This window comes from Caretta caretta, chromosome 2 (genome assembly GCF_965140235.1).
Source record: "Caretta caretta isolate rCarCar2 chromosome 2, rCarCar1.hap1, whole genome shotgun sequence".
Classification (NCBI taxonomy): Eukaryota; Metazoa; Chordata; order Testudines; family Cheloniidae; genus Caretta; species Caretta caretta.
This window is the reverse complement of record NC_134207.1, coordinates 85209249-85232016: the sequence shown is the minus strand read 5'-3', so window position 1 is coordinate 85232016 and position 22768 is coordinate 85209249. Positions and strand designations below refer to the sequence as shown.

Below are 22768 nucleotides of genomic sequence, written 5' to 3'. Positions count from 1 at the left end.
GGAGTCAAGGTAGGCCCTAATGAATTCCAGTTGTTGCACCGGGGTCAGTGTAGATTTCTGTATATTTATCTGCAACCCTAGTGTCTGGAACAGCTTGATGGTCGTCTGCACCATGTGTGTCACTTCTTCTCGAGTTGTGCCTTTCAGTAGACAATAGTCTAGGTACAGGAAGATCATCACTCCTCTTCTTTGTAAGTAGGCCACCACTACAGTGAGGGTTTTTGAAAAGACTCGAGGGGCAGCGGAAAGGCCAACGGTAGTACTCTGTATTGGTAATGGTTGACCCTTATTGTGAATCTTAAAAATTGTTTGTGTGCTGGATGTAGGGTAATATGAAAGGAAGCATCTTGGAGGCCGAGGGCTGAAAACCAGTCCTTCATGTCTAACGCTGGAATAATTGTGGCCAGTGTGACCATTCTGAATCTGTGATTCCGCAAAAATTTGTGAAGTTTCCAAAGATCTAAGATGGGCCTCCATCTGCCATTTTTCTTTTTTGATGAGAAAATAATGGGAGTAAAAACCCTTCCCTTTGTATTGAGTTGGAACGTGCTCCACGGCACCCAATTGTAGGAGATGGTTCACTTCCTGTTGTAAGAGGTGTTCATGAGAAGAGTCCCTGAAGAGGGACAGGGAAGGAGATAGGTAGGGGGTAAGAAGAGGAAGGGGATGGAGGGACAGCTCAGTGGTTTGAGCACTGGCCTGCTAAACTCAGGGTTGTGAGTTCAATCCTTGAGGGGGACATTTAGGGATCTGGGGCAAAAATTGGGGATTGGTCCTGCTTTGAGCAGGGGGTTGGACTAGATGACCTCTTGAAGTCCCTTCCAACACTGATATTCTATTATAATCTCCAGTACCCATTGGTCCGTTGTTATTGCTGCCCAAGCACGGTAAACATGCGCAGGCGATGGCCAAAAGGTGGGGGTAGGAGTGTCTGGTAGAGCTGTATTGCAGGGGAAGTCGTTCAGACCCTCGACCAAGACTTCAACATTGTGGTTTGGTGGTAGATGGTTGTGAAGACATGGACTGAGTTTGAGGAGTCCTCCGTCTTTTTTAATTTATTTCTGTTGTGGTCGAATTGCCATTGTTGTGGGCTGTGGAAAGAAGTGTCTCTGCCCTTTTGGTATGGTTGGTATCAACGCTGTTTGTTAGGAGACGTGTATATGCCTAAGGTGCACAAGGTGGCCCTAGAGTCCTTCATAGAATGAAGAAAGTCGTCCGTTTTTACAGAGAAGAGTTTCTCCCGGTCGAAGGGGAGACCTTCTGCCTTGAGTTGGAGCTCTTTGGAGACTACAGACGACTGCAAGCATGAAGCCCTGCGCATTGCAACTGCAGTTGTTCTCGCCGCAGTGACCACTACATCCATCGAGGCCTGTAGGGATGTGCTGGAAATTTGCTGTCCTTCCTTCAAGAGAGCACTGAACTGGGGACATTTTTCCTCCAGTAAGGCATCAAGGAATTCTTGCAGCTGACAATAATTGTCATAGTTGTACTTGGCTAAAAGGGCAAAATAATTGGCTACCCAGAATTGGAGTGTAGCTGATGAGTATACTTTTCTGTCTAAGAGATCTAATCATTTATGTTCTTTGTCCTGTGGAGTGGACCAGAATTGGGGCTGTTTGTTGTGATAATTAGCAGCTTCCATCACTATAGAATTCAGTTGTGGATGAGAGAACAAAAAGTCCATCCCTTTAGCTGGGACAAAGTACTTCCTGTTGGGTCTTTTGCTGGTAGGTGGTATGGTTGCGGGGGGGTCTGCCAACTATTCTCTGCTGGTTCCAGAGCATCTATGGCATCGTTTATTGGTAGTGTGATTTTGGATGTAATGGACGTCTGTAAAACTTACCGTAGCTTGTGCTGGTTTTCTTGCACTTCTTCTAGGGGGATGTCTTGGCTGGTGGCTACTCTTTCAAAGAGTTCCTGAAATTGTTTCAGGTTGTCAACTGTGCTTGGAGGCAGTGAAAAGACTGCCTTGTCAGTGGAGGATGATGAGTTGTGGGCTGGGGAAATGTCTGCATTGACTGAACCTTCTTATCTACCATGTCCTCCGGTGCCTTCTGACGTCTCCCTGCTTGGGGAAGGTGGAGAACAAATTTCCCTTCCAACTGGGGTCGAGGGCCTACTGCTGTGAGCCCTATACGCCACTTAGGGGTCCCACTGCATGGGAAAAGGCATCGTTGGACACATCCAGGGTCGCCTGTACCATTGTTGCATCTCGCGAGGTTGGCGAGATTTGGTCCTAAAAGCTTCCCATGGTGGTCTTTGGGTGAAAAGTGTTGGGAGGAGAAGTGTCTCCTATGTAATTCCTCCTGTTCATCATTGGAAATGGGCTAGGGAGCCGGAGAAGTAAACAACAACTCAGTTATTTGGCCCCGAGATCCCTTGTTACCAAGCAAGGGTGACCGCGGCACTGAGGAGACTACTATGTCCTTGTGGTGTGGAAACTACTGCGTAGCCGCTTGTTTGTGTGGTGGTGGTGCCGCTGGTGCAGATGCAGTCAGTGCCTTTGGTGCCATTCTCAGCTTGTCCCACCAGTGCCGACGACTGAGTCGGTGCTGGTGGCGGCAGCATTGCCTGTAGTACCGCTCTTGGTGCTGACTCCCGAACTGGAGTGGTTGGTGCCGTGGAGGAGGAGCATCTTGACTCCATTGCAGAGCAGCAGGGCTCAGCAGATGTCCACAGAGGAATGGTGCCAGAGGTGCCTGGAGCCTCAAAGGTGCTCACTCTATGTGAGCTCGACACCGAGGATGGTAACCTCGCCGGGGACCTCTTCTTTCTCTGACTGTCCCTATTAGGGGAGGTTGCAGCTCGCTTCCTGGATGATTTGGAAGACTGAGCACGCCCATTAGCAGAGGTTTTGCTCGGGGAATCATCTGTTGATGTCAATTTTTGTCCCTGAGGAGGAGGCTGAAGGGACTTTTCCATAAAAATCTTGAAGCGGAGATCTCGATCACGCCTTGCCCTGGCTTTAAGGTTGCTACAATGGGCACATTTTTGAGGGATATGGGTCATCCCCAAACAATGGATATGAGTGGCCATCTGAGAGGGGCATCACCTCATGACAAGAGTCACATAGTTTAAACCCAGGCGAGCTGCGCATTATGGCTGTTAAAGTTTCCCAACGGGGAAAGAGTGGGAAAAATAACAAAAGAAAATACCTATAAAAACTTTTTTTTTTTTTTTGAAAAGAACAATAACTAAACAAACTAGACCTTACTGAGCTACTGCTAATCTAACTATTTCTATTGAGAGAAAAAGAAAGAGACAGCACGGCCACTGAGCTCCGTCTGCAGCCAAGGACAGTTGAGAATGAACTGAATGGGTCAGGTCGTGCGTGTGCTACATGAGGTGCCAACAGCACCGCAAGATGACTATTGCGCATGCACGCCCCGACCAAGCACTGCTACTGAAAATCTCCGATCTGCGGCGCAGGGACACACCAACACCCAAAGTGGAGCACTCATAGGGACACTACTCAAAAGGAGAACACAGACCCATCTCCTTGTGGATTCCATATGCTTGATATAAGTCTTTAGTGCTCTTTTGATATCTAGGGTGTGCCACTGCTTCTCATTTGACAGCTATGAACTCCAAGAGCTTGATGCCATGGTTCCATTCTCTGAAATTCCAGATCGGTTATCTAGTTCTGGGTCCCCGGAGCATTCCCCATCCCCTCAGAATGGTGTCTGTTATGAGAAGCTGCAGGCCTGGAAGGCATATGGGAAGACCCCTGTGGACATTCTCTGGAACTACAGCACCTGATTGGGAAACTATTTGGTCTTGTATTTGCTACAAAGAATGGTCCCATACTCTCGGAAGAAAAGCTTGAAAACACCTGATATGACCTCACCTATGGGGAGACCCATATGTGCAAGACCTGAAGGCACAGTGGCTATAGACACTGAGCTATGGTTGGCCTTGTACATTTCTCCAGCAGAGATATCAGATCCTGGATCTTCATGAATCTATCTAGTGATGGGTATATCTTTAAAAGCGGCAAAGAGTCCTGTGGCACCTTGTAGACTAACAGACGTATTGGAGCATAAGCCTTCGTGGATGAATACCCACTTCGTCGGATGCATCATGCTAATGCTCCAAGCTTATGCTCCAATACGTCTGTTAGTCTATAGAGTGCCACAGGACTCTTTGCCACTTTTACAGATCCAGACTAACATGGCTATCCTTCCGATACTGGGTACATCTTTGTCACTGACGCATCTATGTCCACTCCCAGTCGAACTATGTTTGTTGAGGGAATAAGCGGGCTTTTCCTGGTATTACTGCAAAGCCACGTGCTTGAAGGGAATCCAGGGTCTGGGTTGTGGGACTGCATGCTGTGGCCTATGAGCCATGCTTTGCTGTGACTACAATTCGCTACTTACGACTCTGGGTGTCGAGGGTGGATCAGAAAGAAGAGTCTGTCACGCTGAGGATTTTGTTAGTTTGAAGGAAAACTGATCTAGGTTTGCTTAGAAGCTTCTACTCCAGGTTTCTTCCCCCCCTGACAGGGTAACAATCCTTTCTTGGATATTTTTGGTGTTGGTAGCAACCAATGGATTGCTGTACTGGATTTCAGAGAGAGAGCTAAAGCTTCTCTGCACTCTCAGCTAGTAATTTCTGTTTCCTCTAATAGCTCCTCACCTGTAAGTCTGCATGCACAAGGAATCTATTTAGGATGAGCGATAACTATTCATGGGTGTAACATGACATCCTTGTTACCATGTTAGAATCCATTGCTCATCACAAATCACACCAAGAATTTGACCAAGACCAGGACCGAGACGTCTCACTCCAAGCAATGATCATACCACTAGAAGATGAGCAGTTTGTTTACCATGAAACAAACTTTCCCACTAAATATATGAAAAACCTTTGGTCTGAACACTTATAGCTGAGCCTTTGAAATTATTGCACTGTGACTCTTACAGTCTTTGAAGGAAGTCCCCTTCTGAAGGTACGGCTTGTTGTTACTTACACACACACACACACACACTCTTTAGTTTAATCAGGTGTCCTCATTTGGATCTTATGCCCTCAAAAGAGGCATTAACAGGAAAATATGTATTAACAATACTTGAAAGGAAAGACATTTTATTAATATTAAGTTCCCTGCAGGCCACTGACTGGCATCCTGTCTTGGAAAAGTCCTGTCGGTTTTTTGTTTTTCTTTCTTTCTTTTGCACGTGTGATACTTCTTCCCCTGGCTATTTACAGGAGGGAGACAGTATAATTCATCTTGGTCAGGAGACCACACAACAGAAATGGGGTACTGGCACACATGAGTCAATTGTGAAAATAGCTTGTTAGCTGTCCCCAGGACCTGAAAGGCTGCCTGACTGCTCCTGCAAGTAAGTATGGTAGAAGCCACCTAGTACCACTTGGAGCTTTACTCAGGAAATCAGGACCGTTTTGAACATGGAAAGGGATTTCTCACTTACCCCTCTGTAATCCCATGAAGGTGCAAGCTCCGTGGGGAGTGGAATCCTCAAGAACCTCTGTTCTGGTCACAGATTGCCTGAGACACTCAAGGCTCTATATGGAGACAGCCTGGGGAGTAAGGGAGGGAAGAAGCGAGACCTTTCCCAGGCAAAGCAAGAATTTGTAGCTGATGATCAGAAGGCACAATTCCCGTTCTTGTGCTGCCTCAAATCTGAAGCCCTTTTCCTGGCAGAGTGAGGGCCTTTTGGTTGAAAGCCAGATGGGCACAATTTCAGTTAACCTGCTACCTGAGGCATAGCAGCCCAGGAGGCACTGGCTTCTCTGTATCCCCACACATTCGGGGGGGTGTGTGTGTGTGTGTGTGTGACCATGATACAGAGCACTGAGACAGAAACTCTCTGAAGGAGACAATCACCCACAAACACTGTCTCAGGAGGAGAAGGCAAAGAAGGGGTTTAACGCCTGATTTTCACATTCACAATAGTAATCACTGTCTTGTGAAAGACACACTTACTTTTGCCTTTTTGGACCCAGAATCTCTGGTTTACACAGAACTTACTTCAGAGTATCATGAGAAACCCCTGATTCATGGTGCAAGGAAGGGGAGCTGTATAGGAGCCCTGCTTCTCTCCTCGGGAATTTAGGACTCACTTTAGGACTTGTGGGGGAACCAGTAGCTTGGAAGGGGTCTTATCTTTATGGTCCTTTGGTGCCCCAGGACTCAACCCCTTGGTCAGCTGGACAAAGTCCTCTTCATCATCAGCACCTCTTCTTGCTCTGCTCTGTCTTTCCTGATTGGTTTTTCCACAGTGAAGTCATGGGTGCTATTGGGGGTAGGAGACCCAATATGCCAGTCAACTCAGAGCCCTGTGCCCTCAGACAGAGAGGGTTGGCTGACTGCAGGCTGGGCATTTTTTACCTTCTGTCAAGACAGAGAAAGCTGCCTCAAACACTGAGCACATCTTGGATTTCACTTAATGCTTGCATGGCTGCTCTGCCACACCTGAAAGGGGGCAAAAAAGCTCAGCAGAGAGGCACTGCAACAGAGGCTCTGGATGGCTGTGACCACAGAACTGCTCAAATCCCAGACCAGGAGGAGGCGAAAAGGCTTGAAAACAAATAAAAACAATTTAAATACCCACAAAACAGCCCAAAATAACAAATCCAAAAGAAAAGGAAGGGAGCAAAGTGAACCACCACTTGGCAGCTGTTGCAAAAGGCAGAAGATCTGGCAGCAACCAGAAGAAGGGAGCATGGTTAGCACAGACTGAGCCACAGCTTTGAACTGCCTCCAGAATCTTCAGAGAGGAGGAGAATATATAGCCCATACATGTCAGAGCTGCGGGAGAGACTGCTAACAGAAGAGAAATTATCAGGTAAGAAATTTTCCACTCTCAATTCTAACACAGCATGATTAGAATATACATGTGTATTTGTGGTTGACGCTGGGTAGCAGAATTTAAACACATAAAACGCAGCAACTGTGCTAAGTGCCAACTGAGATACTGCACAGCCAAATCAAATTTAAATTAACTAGACCATTTCAATGAACACACCTCCATAATGTGAACTATGGAGATTTATACTAAAACTCTGAACTGCTTAACAAACCTCCAAAAAGTAAAAAATCTAGCATGACTGAACCTTAAGTTTTTAGATAGAAAAAAAAAGGATAAAAAAATCTAATCTCAGGATCAAATAAAGAGTTTCAAAATGGAATAAGTTTCAGTGTTTGTACAATTTGCTTTACAGCTTACTTACGAGAGCGAGTTGAACCTCTCCTCCTGTAGCATACACATCCCCATCATGATCTCCATATAGAAAAAATTTCAGGATACTTCCATAAAATATTGGAAGAGTTTTAATTGTTTTCACCTAAAAGAGAAAAGACAACTCAGTCATTATCATAAACCTTAATATGGATGAGTTCCTGACACATGTGGTTCAACTATACAGAAGTTACACATTAAAATTGACATTTGTGCTTCAGCCACCTTCCAATTATTCTGCTTGCATGTATAAATCAAACAATAAACCTTTCTGAAGTTAGACATTCCTCATCCAGGTTTTAGTTTGCAGTAGAGAAGCTCTCCTTAAAACACAAACTCCCTGCTTTAAATTAGTGTGGCCTCCAGCATATGCAGCCAGGAACTTTCGCTCAGAGCTCCTCCCCAGACAAATCACAGGATGATACAGTCCGTCCATAGTTAAGGTTGTAATCAGGTTCCATTATAAGACTTATTTTATATCCATCTTGTAACTCGGGTTAAAAGAAATAGCGTGGACTAAAATTTCCAGGTTTATACTAAAGGCTAATGGAGAATTTTTCTGTAAAGCATGAAGCAAACTGGTCAAATTGAGTTACAGAATATTAAAAAAATTAATCTGATTTGAAATTAACATGTGTCCTAAACTAAGTCATCTTGTTACTACCTTCACATTTTTCACAGCTACATTTATTTGAAATCTTACACATGAACTACAACTGAAGAAAATGGGCCAATTTTATCCTTTTCTAATAATTTTGTTGTCGTAGAACAAAGAACTCTTAGTTTCAGAAGAGAATATAAGGACCTGTCTACACTGTGCCACAGTGTGGACCATGGGGTGTGAATTGATTCATGTGGTTAACTGCTGCTGGAGTGAACTAAAAGGTAGCACAGCATTAACATAGCATAGTCCCAAACAGGGCTACTTTAATGAACTCCAGCAAGGTTCACATGGGCCAATGAGTGTGCAACACACTAATGTGCACTAAAAGTTACACACCTCTGGTGCAGACAAGTTTGTAGTGATATGCGCTTTACAAAGTAAACACGACAGTATATTTATAAAGTTTATGTAGGTTGCAAAGTTAAGGAGAAACAGGAATCCTGAAGATTACTTCTAAATTCTGATATTTAACTTTCTAGAGCTTGACTGCAATCTTCACATTTTCTTTTAAATGTGATTTTTGTACAGAAAATTATAATCTGTTGATCTAACTAGTATCATACTTGCCTTATTTACTGTAAATATTCTATATAACATGTATCAATTTTTAACTTTAAACAGTGCCAACATTATCAAGCAATTAACTTACCAACTGTCCAGTTCTGTAAGTTTTCCCATCCCACTCTATTGCAGAATATGTAGCCCAAGGACTTTGCATTCTTTTGGAGGTCAAGTCAGTACGTGTAATTATTTCTTTAAACAGTGTGAATTTTATCTGTTTGTCATATTTCTCATGGCAGTCTTTGAGCCACAAAGCAAATTCTCTGTCAATTTTCATTCGCTGCTCCTGTGAAGAGTTTTAGTAGATGCATTACAAAATGTAAATCTGAGTTTCATAGGTGTGAATAACGACTTAAAGTTAATGGTTGTTCTCAGTGATACTGTAGTCAAAAGTTATTTTTAAAGAGTGTTGAAAAACTATCGCATTCTAAGACAGACTTATTTTAACCCAATAACTGCTTAAAATAGCCTTACTTACTGATATATTGAGTTAATTTTCAAAATGTTGCTTACTACAAATAAGAAAAAAGTTTTTTCTTAAGAAAAAAGTCTCTCTCTCACTGTATACCTAGTTACATCCATATAATAAAAACTAGGTATAGCAGAAGACATAGAAATCACTTTTTTATTCTTCAAAACAAAAAAACTAGAGCTGTAAAGTGATTAAAAAAATTAATTGCGATTAATCGCACGATTAATTGTGCTCTCAAATAATAACGGAATACCATTTAAATATTTTTGGAAGCTTTTCTATGTTTTAAAATATATCGATTTCAATTACAACACAGAATACAAGGTGTACAGTTTTCAGAGTAGCAGCCGTGTTAGTCTGTATTCGCAAAAAGAAAAGGAGTACCTGTGGCACCTTAGAGACTAACAAATTTATTTGAGCATAAGCTTTCGTGTACAGTGCCACTTTTTTTTTTTATTACAAATATTTGCACTGTAAAAAACAAAAAATAGTATTTTTCAGTTCACCTAATACAAATACCATAGTACAAGCTCTTTATCATGAAAGTTGAACTTACAAATGTGGAATTATGTACAAAAAATAACTGCATTCAAAAATAAAACAATGTAAAACTTTAAGGCCTACAAGTCCACTCAGTCCTACTTCTTGTTCAACCAATCGCTCAGACAAACAAGTTTGTTTACATTTGCAAAAGATAATGCTGCCTGCTTCTTATTTACAATGTCACCTGAATGTGAGAACAGGCATTTGCAAGGCACTGTTGTAGCTGACGTCGCAAGATATTTACGTGCCAAATGTGCTATAAATGAATATGTCCCTTTATGCTTCAACCACCATTCAGAAATGCGTCCATGCTGATGATGGATTCTGCTCGATAACGACCCAAAGCAGTGCGGACCAATGCATGCTCATTTTCATCATCTGAGTCAGATGCCACCAGCAGAAGGTTGATTTTCCTTTTTGGTGTTTCGGGTTCTGTAGTTTCTGCATCACAATGTTGCTCTTTTAAGAATTCTGAAAGCATGCTTCACACCTTATCCCGCTCAGATTTTGGAAGGCACTTCAGATTCTTACACCTTGGGTCGAGTGCTGCAGCTATCTTTAGAACGCCTGTTCTTGCTTTCAGGAAATATTGTAAATAAGAAGTGGACAGCATTATCTCCCGCAAATGTAAACAAACTTGTTTCTCTTAGCAATTGGCTGAACAAGGAGGAGGACTGAGTGGACTTGCAGGTTCTAAAGTTTTACATTGTTTTGTTACGGAGTGCAGTTATGTAAAAAAAATATATACATTCGTAAGCTGCACTTTTACAATAAAGGGATTGCATACAGTACTTGTATTAGGTGAATTGAAAAATACAATTTCTTTTGTTTGTCATTTTTACAGTGCAAATATTTGTAATCGAAAGTAATATAAAGTTAGCACTGTACACTTTGTATTCTGTGTTGTAACTGAAATCAATATATTTAAAAATGTAGAAAAACATCCAAAAATATTTAATAAATTTCAACTGGTATTCACTCTATTGTTTAATCGCGATTAATTTTTTTGAGTTAATCACATGAGTTAATCACATAAGTTAACTGTGATTAATTGACAGCCCTAAAAAAACCCCAAGGTTTGTGCTCATTTTTGAGTTTTAAAAAGGCTCAGCTTTAAGGGCTACTTATACTGATATGGATTACTATTGCAAAGTGCTATGCAAGTTTCCACAGTGACTTGTCACTGGAAACAGTGCAAAAATTTAGTAATGTGGACAAATGAGCACTAAGAAGTGGGATGAGACTTCCTAAATCACATTCATTGAATTATGGCAAGCAGAAGTACAAATTAAGATTAAAAGCAGCACCTGTCCATTGAAGACCCTTGTAAAAAGAGTGTTTTTGTCTTTTAACTTCAGTTCCAGGTCCATAAAAGTAAGCTTGTTTGTGCTGACCTGAAACTTATCATTGGTAAATAATGCACCAGAAATTCGATTGTAGCATTCAATTGGTGCAAGTCCTCTCTTCTTGGGAGGAGCACACCAGTCAAAGCTTAAGACAAAAAAGTAGAATAATTAGAAACTTAATTTTTTAAAAAGCAGTAAAAATGTTTAAATTGTAGACCTGGAAATCTCTTACTCTTCTACACTTGTGTATGGTATTAACCTTCCATTCCAAAAACATTCAAAAATAGGCCTTTTTCCCCTGGCCCCTTTTTCTACCACAAAGCAGTCATCATCATCGTCGTCATCTTTTAATCCTAGATTTAAAGGAACATCAGAGTAACCATAATAAAACAAGAGCCAAAACAAGAATATATACCTTGTTTGTTAAAATTACACATCGCTTCACTGTACACAGAATGTATTTATTTAGTAGGTATATATCACAGAGGGAAAAAATAATTACCAGTAATTCTGTTTATCATATGCCTTTTCCTTCCCCATCTTAAAACACCTTTCTTACACTAAATGGCATCTACCAGGGAACAAAAGAATCCTTTTGTTGCATCAGATCTGCTTATCTTGAATATATGAAACAATTTTCTCCTCCACAGACTCTCACCTACATTCAGACCCAGTTTCAGAGGCAATAGCTTTAACACTAGAAACAAAATCTGATTTTGTATTTCCTACACCCTAGTTGTTCCTACAGCTTCCGGCAGTACAGATAACCAGCCAGTTGACGGCTTAGCCGTGCATGCATATACAGACTTCCTTAGGTGTACATGAGTTTAGCCCAAAAAATCTACTTATCACAGAAAAGAGGCCTAAGGGAGCACAAGTATTATGTACGTGCACAGCTTTCATAATTTAGTTCATTATATAGTTTACTCTAAAACTGAAATTGTAAAACTTAACTTGAAAAACAGCACTAAATCTCAACTTGGTTTAAATTGCTCCCCCCTCATACGTTATCACCACTCAGTTTCTAATTCATCTCAGTACAAAGAATTGTGAGATGGCTCAAGATGGAAATTTGCCATAAAAATGGATGAAGATGTTGGAGATCAGTATTTGCTTCAGAAAGAATATTCTTAAGTCTTTTTAAGCAGATTCTACAAATGATGAGCACTGGAAATATGTATGTAGCATGTTGACAAAATGTAGGATTATATATATAACTGTCCCCAAAATTGTAAAATTTAAAACTAGTAAGATTTAACTGACTTACGTGATGGAAAGCATGGATCATCAGGATATGTTTCTTTATCATATAAGAAAGGATGGTAGCGGATGATGCCCTCCACTATACCTTCTCCTTCAACATGTGACTTAAACTCAAAGCTATCTGCCGCAGAATTTATATATAACGTCTGCATATCATCTTTGATCTCTCTAAGGTTGACCATCTTAGGTACCTTTCCTTTTTCAAACATCAAAATCTAAAAGAAAAACAAAACAAGAAGTAGTTTTACCTGTCATCAAACTAACTACACTCAACACAAAATGTTACAACTGGTTAACTACATTTTTTAAATTAATCATCATCAAATGTCTCAGTTTTCGATGAAATCACACACATCTTTCAAACACTGCAGTATTTCCGAGCAATTAACAGTAAATGTAATTACAGCAATGTAATACGTTACCATATATATCCCACCTCAATATCAATGTTGTTGAAAGGTCCAGCTTCTTTCATTGTAGCATTAGTTTCATTTCCTTTTGGTCCATGGATATAGTAATGATAGATATGTCTGAAGTTATTAAAAAACGTGTTTTTAACTAAATCAAAAACACACCCAGGAAAAAGTAAAGCAATCTAAAGTGCAAAATTTACAAAGCCTAAATATATTAAGAAGTATTTTTATATTAAACAGGTTTCTTTTTTATTTAAAATTTAACTAGTTCTTGGCATTGTTGGAAACCCAAATTCAATTGCATGGAAACCACAAGGTGAAATGACTAGAAACAGTGGCCAAGCTATGTTAGCTACATTTAAGGTTCATTATTTTTATTTCACCAACTGAAAAGGCAAGGGTATCTAGTTATAGAGATATATACTCTCAGACTTATCAGAATAGGTGAAATACTTGCATTCGAGGAAAGACTTGGAAATATTTAGATGCCTTTGCAAGGCAATAAATGACTATGGTGATATGTATTATTTTGATGACAGCCTCCTTTATAGAAAGGCACAAAGTAATAAAACTCCTGTAAAGCGTTTTGAAATCTACAGATGAAAAGTGCTATATAAGAGCAAGGTATTTTTATTTATTCTGATCATCAATTTTGTAATGGTGCCACGTTATCTACACAATAATTAGTATGTCACAAATAATCCTTATACTTTCTTTTAAAAACAAAACAAAAAAGCATTTTACTACAGTATGAATAGCTAGGTTGTATGCATGCAATGATCCATTAGAGAAATTATCCTTCTAGAATTCTTATTCTCAAGGTATAAAATCCAGTTTTCAGAAGTCTTGAGAACCCACATGTGCTAGATTGTATACTCTGAGTCCAAAATCTTGTGAACATTACTAACACATGTAAACAGTTCCACTGACTTCAATATTTTAATAATTGCCCAATCCTTTAGGCTTCAGTGGGACTACCCATAAACATGCCTAATTTAGCCACATGTGTACTCTCAATAAAGCCTACAGAGTTAGTTATTTATAGAAAATTACTGGAATATTTAAGGCAATGGGACTATTTGTGCGTATAAAGTTAAACCCATAAACCCTGATCCTGCAATCTGGCAGTCTTATTTAGAAAGTTACCAAAACGTTTTTTCCTTTTAACATTCAATGAAGATTCATACACAGGGAGTTTGTAGATTTGGAAAGTTTTACACTTCTTCATAGCAGAGTGGAACTGGAGTAGAGTTTGTAGTTTATATGACACCGGCTGAGTGTACTAAATTTCAGTCATTAGAATATTTATCAACATTATTAATAGTAAATCCAAACACAAATTACATCACTAAAAGTATAAGAACAGATTATTGTCTGACTTTGCATAAGTTTTTCTTTTTTTAAATAATTAAATTAAAATTAAATGTTGACTCACGCCAACTGCCTTGTCCAAAGATTAAAATAGTTTTTCAAGTACTGCATGTGATCTGGTTGTACACCGGTAACGACAACCGCAGTGAAACTCTTCTTATCCCTTTCTTCCATTATGAGATTGTGTAGAAATCGTTCATCATCACTGGTGATATGAGCAGAGTCAGATGGCTAGAAAAAGGGGCCAAAAATGAAACAAAGACAGGAATTGAACTGTATACTTTTCTAAGTCCCTATATATCATTTCAAAGATGGGTAAAAAAAGTCCTACCAGCATATGGAGGCAACAATTGCAAAACACTCTAATATCAGACATTACATGGGAGGATAATCCTCTTTGTTTAAGAGCATCCTATTTAATTACCTGTAAGTATTTAGTGCTCTCCATTTAGCAACCTTGAATCCAACACCATCAATGTAATTCTATACAGGGGTCTTATACTGCCTCATCATTGTAGTAACTGGACATAGAATCACAGAATATCAGGGTTGGAAGGGACCTCAGGAGGTCATCTAGTCCAACCCCCTGCTCAAAGCAGGACCAATCCCCAATTAAATCATCCCAGCCAGGGCTTTGTCAAGCCTGACCTTAAAAACTTCTAAGGAAGGAGATTCTACCACCTCCCTAGGTAACGCATTCCAGTGTTTCACCACCCTCCTCGTGAAAAAGATTTTCCTAATATCCAACCTAAACCTCCCCCACTGCAACTTGAGACCATTACTCCTTGTCCTGTCCTTTTCTACCACTGAGAATAGTCTAGAACCATCCTCTCTGGAACCACCTCTCAGGTAGTTGAAAGCAGCTATCAAATCCCCCCTCATTCTTCTCTTCTGCAGACTAAACAATCCCAGTTCCCTCAGCCTCTCCTCATAAGTCATGTGTTCCAGACCCCTAATCATTTTTGTTGCCCTTCGCTGGACTCTTTCCAATTTATCCACATCCTTCTTGTAGTGTGGGGCCCAAAACTGGACACAGTACTCCAGATAAGGCCTCACCAATGTCGAATAGAGGGGGATGATCACGTCCCTCAATCTGCTCGCTATGCCCCTACTTATACATCCCAAAATGCCATTGGCCTTCTTGGCAACAAGGGCACACTGCTGACTCATATCCAGCTTCTCGTCCACTGTCACCCCTAGGTCCTTTTCCGCAGAACTGCTGCCTAGCCATTCGGTCCCTAGTCTGTAGCAGTGCATTGGGTTCTTCCGTCCTAAGTGCAGGACCCTGCACTTATCCTTATTGAACCTCATCAGATTTCTTTTGGCCCAATCCTCCAATTTGTCTAGGTCCTTCTATATCCTATCCCTCCCCTCCAGCGTATCTACCACTCCTCCTAGTTTAGTATCATCTGCAAATTTGCTGAGAGTGCAATCCACACCATCCTCCAGATCATTTATGAAGATATTGAACAAAACCAGCCCCAGGACCGACCCCTGGGGCACTCCACTTGACACCGGCTGCCAACTAGACATGGAGCCATTGATCACTACCCGTTGAGCCCGACAATCTAGCCAACTTTCTACCCACCATATACTGCATTCATCCAGCCCATAGTTCTTTAACTTGCTGACAAGGATACTGTGGGAGACCGTGTCAAAAGCTTTGCTAAAGTCAAGAAACAATACATCCACTGCTTTCCCTTCATCCACAGAACCAGTAATCTTGTAAGTGCTTCAGGATTGATTCTTTGAGGACCTGCTCCATGATTTTTCCAGGGACTGAGGTGAGGCTGACTGGCCTGTAGTTCCCAGGATCCTCCCCCTTCCCTTTTTTAAAGATTGGCACTACATTAGCCTTTTTCCAGTCATCCGGGACTTCCCCTGTTCATCTTACAGTAGTGCATTAAGCTATGTGACTAACATGTTGTGTGGTTCATTCTCTCTCTCGTCGTCTAGCAGGGAAAAGTGTGTGTAGAGTTTTGTTTTTGAGATTTTCCTTTCTAAGTGTACATGCTGCTATGGGTTAAAAATAGAAAAGGCAAGGTCCAAAAAGTGCACTTTGCACATGAGTGGGAGGTGGAGAGCCCTTAGTTCCTGTAGGAGTTTGTTCCACAGTCTCAGTCAGGCCCGAACACAGTTCTTTCTCCTGCACAGATAATCTTCACTCTTTGATAAGAAGTTCCATTGTGCCTGAGGAAGGGAGCTCTCAACCACTGTCCTTCATCCTGGATCCTTAGGCCATCTTTTAGATATGCTGGGCGCAAGCCACTGGATACTGTATGCAGTATCTGACCCTAATGCTGTGACGCTATGTCTGGGCAAGGGGAAAGGTGAATGGGAGGTTGGCCGGACATCTGGAGTAGGTCTGACAGCCAAAATTGTCTTGGTAGTATGGGGTCATCATGGCAATAGTAGCCATGTACTATCTTATGTTGGATATTTGTCTAGGGATCACAGTGATCCATTGGAAAGCACAGAGAAGACTTCGAGACTATCAGAGGAGGGAAGCATCTGACATCTGGGAGATCCTAGGCTCATGCCTCCCCTGGAACTCTGCATTTGGCATTCTCTGTGATGGCAAATAGATCTATGGTCTGGTTCTCCAATAGTCAGCATATTGGGTTGAGAATGGATTTCCACAACCACTGCTTATTGTTGGTTACCACATTTCTGCTTCTGAAATTCATGAGATCTTTGTTAACCTCTGGAAGAGGCAGGGCCCCTGGGGTCACTCCATATTGCAGAATTCGATGGCTTTCAGACAAGTGGGGACATTTGTGCACCTCCCTGCTTGCTGATATAGTGAATTGCTGACATTGTTCACCAGGCTCTACACTACAGAGTTCTGTAGACCATCTAGGACCACTACACAGAACAAGCTGATGGCCTTCAGCTCTAAGATGTTCACATGTAACACCTAAGGAACATACTCCTTGGATTTGGAGGTGATTCAGGTGGGTGCCCTAACCTGTCTCTGATACAGCCACAGTAAATGTCATTGCTGGGAAGGGGGTTAAGAAGGACACCCCTTTTCTTGCATTCAAGGGGTCTAGCCACCAAATGACTTCTCAAAGGACTTGGGAATCGTACCATGGCCAATCTGTTCATGAAGTGTTTGGTTGGGGTATGCACTGTCCTTGACCAATGTTGGAATGTGTGCAGTGTATGTGGGTAGAGTGGAGAAAAGTCTGGCAAACAGTGTCACCTAGGCACATGTGTCCTAATAACCCCAGGTATGGGTAAAAGCATCACATTGTTCTTGTCAGTGACTGAAAGGAACTGAATAAGTTCCCTGATAGATATTCTTGGGCTGACTGTGTTGAGTAGGGCTCCTATTAATTCTATCCTCTGGAATGGTGTGAGATTTCTTTGTAGTAACCAGAAACTCTAATTGAGAGAACATGGAGAGGGACTTGATTTAGTGTTGTCTTGGTCTCACCTGGCACTTGCCTGTGACCAGCCAGTCACCCAGGTATGATAGATGTGAAGTACACTACCACTGCCAGGTGCTTGGGTAAATACTCTCAGTGCTACGGTGTGTCCAAAGGGTAGAACCTGGGTCCCACTATGAATCTGGAGTACTTCCTGTGGTCCAGGTGGGTGGCAATGTGGAAGTACACATCCCACAAGCTAAGAGTAATGAACCAGTCGTGAGCATGGAGTGATGAAGGAAAGCATTACCCTTCCTGAATCGGATGCAATGTATTTGTTGAGTGTTCTCTGATCTAGAACAGGATGAAGACACCCTTCTTCAGAATGAAGAAATACAGAGTATAGAAGCCTTTTCCTCTTGGTATGCCTGAGGCAACTCTTCCATGGCTCCTAGACAGAGGAACACGGCCAATTGTTTGCAAGAGTATCCCTTGAAGGAAGGGGGTAGAAAAAGGAACTGGATGATGATATCTAGCACCTATCTGTCTGTAGTATTGCCCGACCATGCTTGAAGGAATGAGGTAAGGTGGCTTCTGAAGGAAGTACTCTGTTAACTTGGTGTAGTTCTCGACCTAGCTGCCAAATCTGCTGGTACATGAATGGAGCTCTGTACATAAGTAGAGTGGAGAAAAGTTCATTTCCTCTGCTGTCTCTTGACACTTTTTAGACTGGTACTCAGGCTATCTATAATAGGAAGACATCCACTGTCTTTCTTAATGTTAAAGTGGATGGTGGTACACCAGAAGTGTGCAGATTCCAAAAGATTATAGAATTGCCTTGGAATTATTAGTGAGCGTAGGACATTGTTTTCTCATTAAATAGCTCTATCCACTCCTTCAAATGGCAAATCTTCAGTAGTGACTTGTAGTTCACAAGAGATGCCCTCAGCATGGTTACCACAGTGGCCATGGATCTAGCTGTGTGATGTCATCTGCACCCAGCAACATATTTATCATCTATCATCCCTCTTTTACAATGTCCTCTAGAGCCTCTCTAGCCTCATGAGGGAGCTTGTTGATAAATGGCACCACTTTGTCCCATGTTAAAAAGTCATCTTTGGCAAGGAGAGCTTGGCAACTAGCCAGCTGTAGTGATGCACAGCAGTTGGTCTTTCTCCTGAACAGATTCAATCATTTGAATCTTTGAATTCGGGTGCATTTTTGGCATGATTTTTCTTAGATGGCCAAGACCATTAGAGATCTGTGGTATTCAACCCTGAAAGGTATAACCTGGCATCTTTTCTCAACATGTTCTGCTGGTGATGGTGCAGTGGCTGCAATTAGTGACAGGGCTTGATGGGTCTAGTAATCCCTTATTTATGAGGAAGGCAATTCTGGTAGGACCTGCAGGTGATCAGATATCAAATAGTTCGAGAGATTTTTCAGGTATTATCAAAGTTCCAATCGCCAGTGAATCTGCAAATCATACCAGGAACTCTTGGAATGTTTTGAAATCATCCAGCATTGGTACCTGTGCTAAAGCAACTGCTTTGTCACGCAAAGAGGAAAGGTCTTTTTTTGGGGGGGGTAGTGGGGAGACACCAGTCACTGATAGGTTTGTGACTCTAGGTCCCACTCCTCCTAGTACTCTGTCATCTGTAGTCGTGTCCATGAGGCTACTGGAGAAGGAGATCTCCTCCTCAATGGAGGCAAGTGGCTCCTTGAGGCTTGGGAAGATAGATGCCAGAATTACTACAGTGGCATACTGTATGAATATACGGGTGGAACGGTAGGTTCTTCTGGTGGTACTGCTCAGGAACTGTATAAGGGAGGACTTCCTCCTTGACACCAGCAAGGTGCGCCATTGTGATGGTGACAAGGAGTAAATCTCCTCCAGAGACAGTGCGAATGGGTATGGTGCTGGGGCTTTTGTCGGTATAAGTGACAGTTCTGCAGTCCATGATTGTTGCCCCAGTGCTAGGGTCAACATTGGCAGTGGGGCCTTTGGTACCAGGTGGGGTACTAATGGAGTCTGCTGCACTACAGTATGCTCTTTTTCCACTCATCTGGAGAGCTGGACACGTTTTGGAGGGTTTATTCCCCAATGCTTTCCTGTCTCTTTGCATAAGAAGACACCAAGCTCGCCTTTGAACTCCTATGTTCCAGGGCAAGAGTGGGCAAACTTTTTGGCCCGAGGGCCACACTGAGGTTGCAAATCTGTAGGGAGGACCAGGTAGAGAAGGCTGTGCCTCCCAAAACAGCCTGGCCCCCGCCCCCTATTGCCCCCTCCCACTTCCCAACCCTGACTTCCCCCCTCAGAACCCTCCATCCATCCAACCCCCCTGCTCCTTGTCCCCTGACACCCCCCTCCCAGGACCCCCTGCCCCTATCCAACCCCCCCTGTTCCCTGTCTCCTGACTGCCCCAAACCCTATCCACACCCCCGCCCTCTGACAGGCCCTCCAGGACTCCCACACCTTTCCAACCCCACTTGTTCCCTGTGCCCTGACCCTCCCCCACCAGGACCTCACCCCATCCAACTGCCCCCTAACAGGCCCCCTGGGACTCCCACACGTATCCAACTGCCCCCTGCTCCCTGACTGCCCGCCAGGACCCGCCGGCCCCAGCCCCGAGCCCGTTACCATGCCGCTCAGAACAGCCTGTCTGGCAGTTGCGCTGCCCAGCCGGAGCCAGACACGCAGCTGCACTGCCCTGCAGGAGCGCACAGCCCCGCTGCCCAGAGCATTGCCCGCATGGCAGCGATGCTGTGGGGGAGGGAGGATAGCGATGGGGAGCTCAAGGGCCAGGCAGGACAGTCCCAAAGGCCAGATGTGGCCCGTGGCCGAAGTTTGCCCACTTCTGTTCCAGGGTGTCCTCTTTCAGTGGCCTTCTTTGATATCTTAGGCATCACCTTTGATGTGAATGGTCTAGATGATTCCAGTACTATGGTCAGCGCCAGCATCAATGCCACTGTCAGTTCCTTGCTCAGGGAGGACTTCTCCACTGACATCTTGGGGCACCACTTACCTGCTTGCAGCACTGAAGGGCGCATGTTTGACCAGTATAGGGGGTTGTGAGCCTGGAGGTTCTATGCTACACGCAGATTGTTCTAAGAGATGGAGCTTGTGTCTTGCATCCCACCATTTTCGGGTACAATGGGAAATGAAAGGTAAACAAAGCCACTGCTTAGAATGTCTGATTCACCCAGGCATACACAGTACCTGCTGTGCCTATCTTTAAACAAAATAAGCCTATCACAGGTTTCTGAATCTGCCATCTTGAGGTCCTTGTACAGGGGCTGTCAGTATGGGGGGGGGGGGGTAGGGAGGGGGTGGCAGCTTGATGTTGTACAGGGAAGTCAGGTCAAAGAATTTAGATCTGGACAAGGATTATTCAAGTCCAAAATGTTGTAAGAGAATGAAGGTTGATTTGAAATGTTTCAGATGTTTAGATGAAGACAGCTCATGCTAGAGTTCTCAGCAAATAGACCCAGCTAGGTAAGAGGGAACTGAGCAAGGGGGTTGCAGCCACCCTTCCTTTTACAGGAAGCGCAAGGAGGCATACAGCACATGCAAGCCCCCAGCTGACACTGCTAATGAGGAATCTGGTCTCCCGCATATGCATGCCTACAGTGGGATCCACACTGACACATACTCTAAGAACTTTATTTCTTTTACCCTTCTCCATTTCTGTCAAAACTCCGTTCCCCACTCCTCCCGTCCCACCTCACAGTATCAGAACCTCGGTCACTCTCAACATCCAGACCCTTAGCAAATCCTGCCAGTTCTTCATCTCCAAAATTTATCTGTGCCTTCTCATCCCTACAGCAAAAACTCTTGTTGATGCAGCCATTTTTTGCCTCCACTATTGCAACCTACTTCTCTCTAGTCTCCCACTTCAGCATATTCAAAGTGCTCTCTCTAAAAATAAGTTCCTTCTCCTGCCACTCTAGCCACGTCAGTCTCCTCTCTACATTTCTTCACCGGCTTCTCACCTTCCATATAAAAATTCAAGCCCTTTATCATCGCCAAGGTGCCTCCAGCTGAACTCCTGCCTACATCTTTGGTCTCGTTTCTTTCTTCCTACACTCCTTTAGAGCCTCTCTCCTTAGACATTACTGTCTTTCCTCTCACTCTCATTTTTAATTCTTCTTCCAAAATGTCAGGAAAATGGAACAGGGCAGAACTGAACATTAAAATTCCTCTGACTCTTTACTTCCACAAGCTTTTCAATGAGAAGTCATCAAGGTTCAAACAAACAAAAAACCCCTCACTGAACCTTTCACCTATATAATGTATATTTCAGGTATAATATTTTGGTTTGGAATGTACTCTCTTTCTCTAATTTAGACTGTAAACTCTTGAAGTTGGGATATTTTCCTTTTATGTTTGGTACTAAACCAGCACATTTGCAGTTGTTAGTAATAACAATGCTAAAGCATTTTTTTCCAGATGGTACCTCAAAGCTGCACAGATAGAAAAAGTGTCACTTACTGACTCATCAATGCTTTGGGTTAAAATACATAGCAGAAGAACCACATGTGAGAAAGCCTTACAATATACTGCCATTAAGTTTCACTTTATTAACTTTGTATACCCCAGACACAAAGTGAGTGCATATGACATTTTTGTCTAGAGAACGGTTATAGGTATACTATATGAAACAGACTAGTTTGCCTAGGAAAGATGTTCATTTAAAAAAAATGTTATTTTACCTTTCTGTTTCTAATGTATCCACTGTATATTGCTTCTTTGTTTTTCTCCTTCTTTTCAAAATCCTCTTTAGAAAGGAAAAGCTCATGGACATCATGAGAATCTGCAGGTTTGCTTATCATCTGTTCAGTATTAAAGAAAAATAAATTTAAAAATCACAGTAGGACACCAAAATGAGTTGTTAATAAGACAGTTCAGTGATATGGTACCAGATGAATTACCTCAATGTCACTGTGTAAAGAAATGCTTATAATTAAAATACATAGATCATTCTACTTACTCTGGCAGACTGCCCAATGAAGAACACTGCTTGTTTGCCTCCAACACCAAAATATGAGATGTCACTATTTAAGCTGCGAGGCACTGGAGGAGGGCGTACATATCCTGAATGATCACTAAAAACAAAACTGTCTTTATTTCTTTTTTCAAAACCAACATCACAAAACTGCTCAAGGAGAAACAACTTTATTAAACACCTCCTGTAATCATCATCATCCTTAAAGTTTTTCATTCAAAAAATTTCTCTTTCAAGACCTCAGATCTATGTTAAGAGCATAAATTTAACATTGTAACTAATATCCACATTGTAGTTTTATCAATGTCTAAAAAGAAAAACCAAAGTTGATTATTAAACTGAAATCATGTAGGTCACAATGTATTCTGATTAACATGGCTGCCTAGCAAAATGGTTTATAGGTCTCCCCCTGCCTCTCCCCATTGAGCCATGTATACAATTTTTCTGTCCTTTTTGTGACAGAGTAACTCTCTGTTTGGTTTTCTGCATTTTAACTCTTATTTAAATTACCTTTATTCTTATTACCATTTTGTTCCTACCCATAGACACCCTA

At 42.2% G+C, this 22768-nt stretch overlaps 1 protein-coding gene across 1 annotated transcript in view; it reads right to left on the bottom strand.

The window, feature by feature from the left end:
- Window positions 1-22768, bottom strand: part of SMCHD1 (structural maintenance of chromosomes flexible hinge domain containing 1) — a 168505-nt gene that overhangs the window by 126210 nt on the left and 19527 nt on the right. Inside the window, exons 6-14 of the mRNA XM_048840395.2 lie at window positions 22201-22315; window positions 21923-22042; window positions 13903-14069; window positions 12491-12584; window positions 12059-12269; window positions 11024-11144; window positions 10753-10936; window positions 8519-8716; window positions 7198-7311 (exon numbers count right to left, since the gene is read on the bottom strand). Coding sequence (XP_048696352.1) covers window positions 7198-7311; window positions 8519-8716; window positions 10753-10936; window positions 11024-11144; window positions 12059-12269; window positions 12491-12584; window positions 13903-14069; window positions 21923-22042; window positions 22201-22315 — 1324 coding nt within the window. The remainder of the gene's footprint in view (window positions 1-7197; window positions 7312-8518; window positions 8717-10752; window positions 10937-11023; window positions 11145-12058; window positions 12270-12490; window positions 12585-13902; window positions 14070-21922; window positions 22043-22200; window positions 22316-22768) is intronic.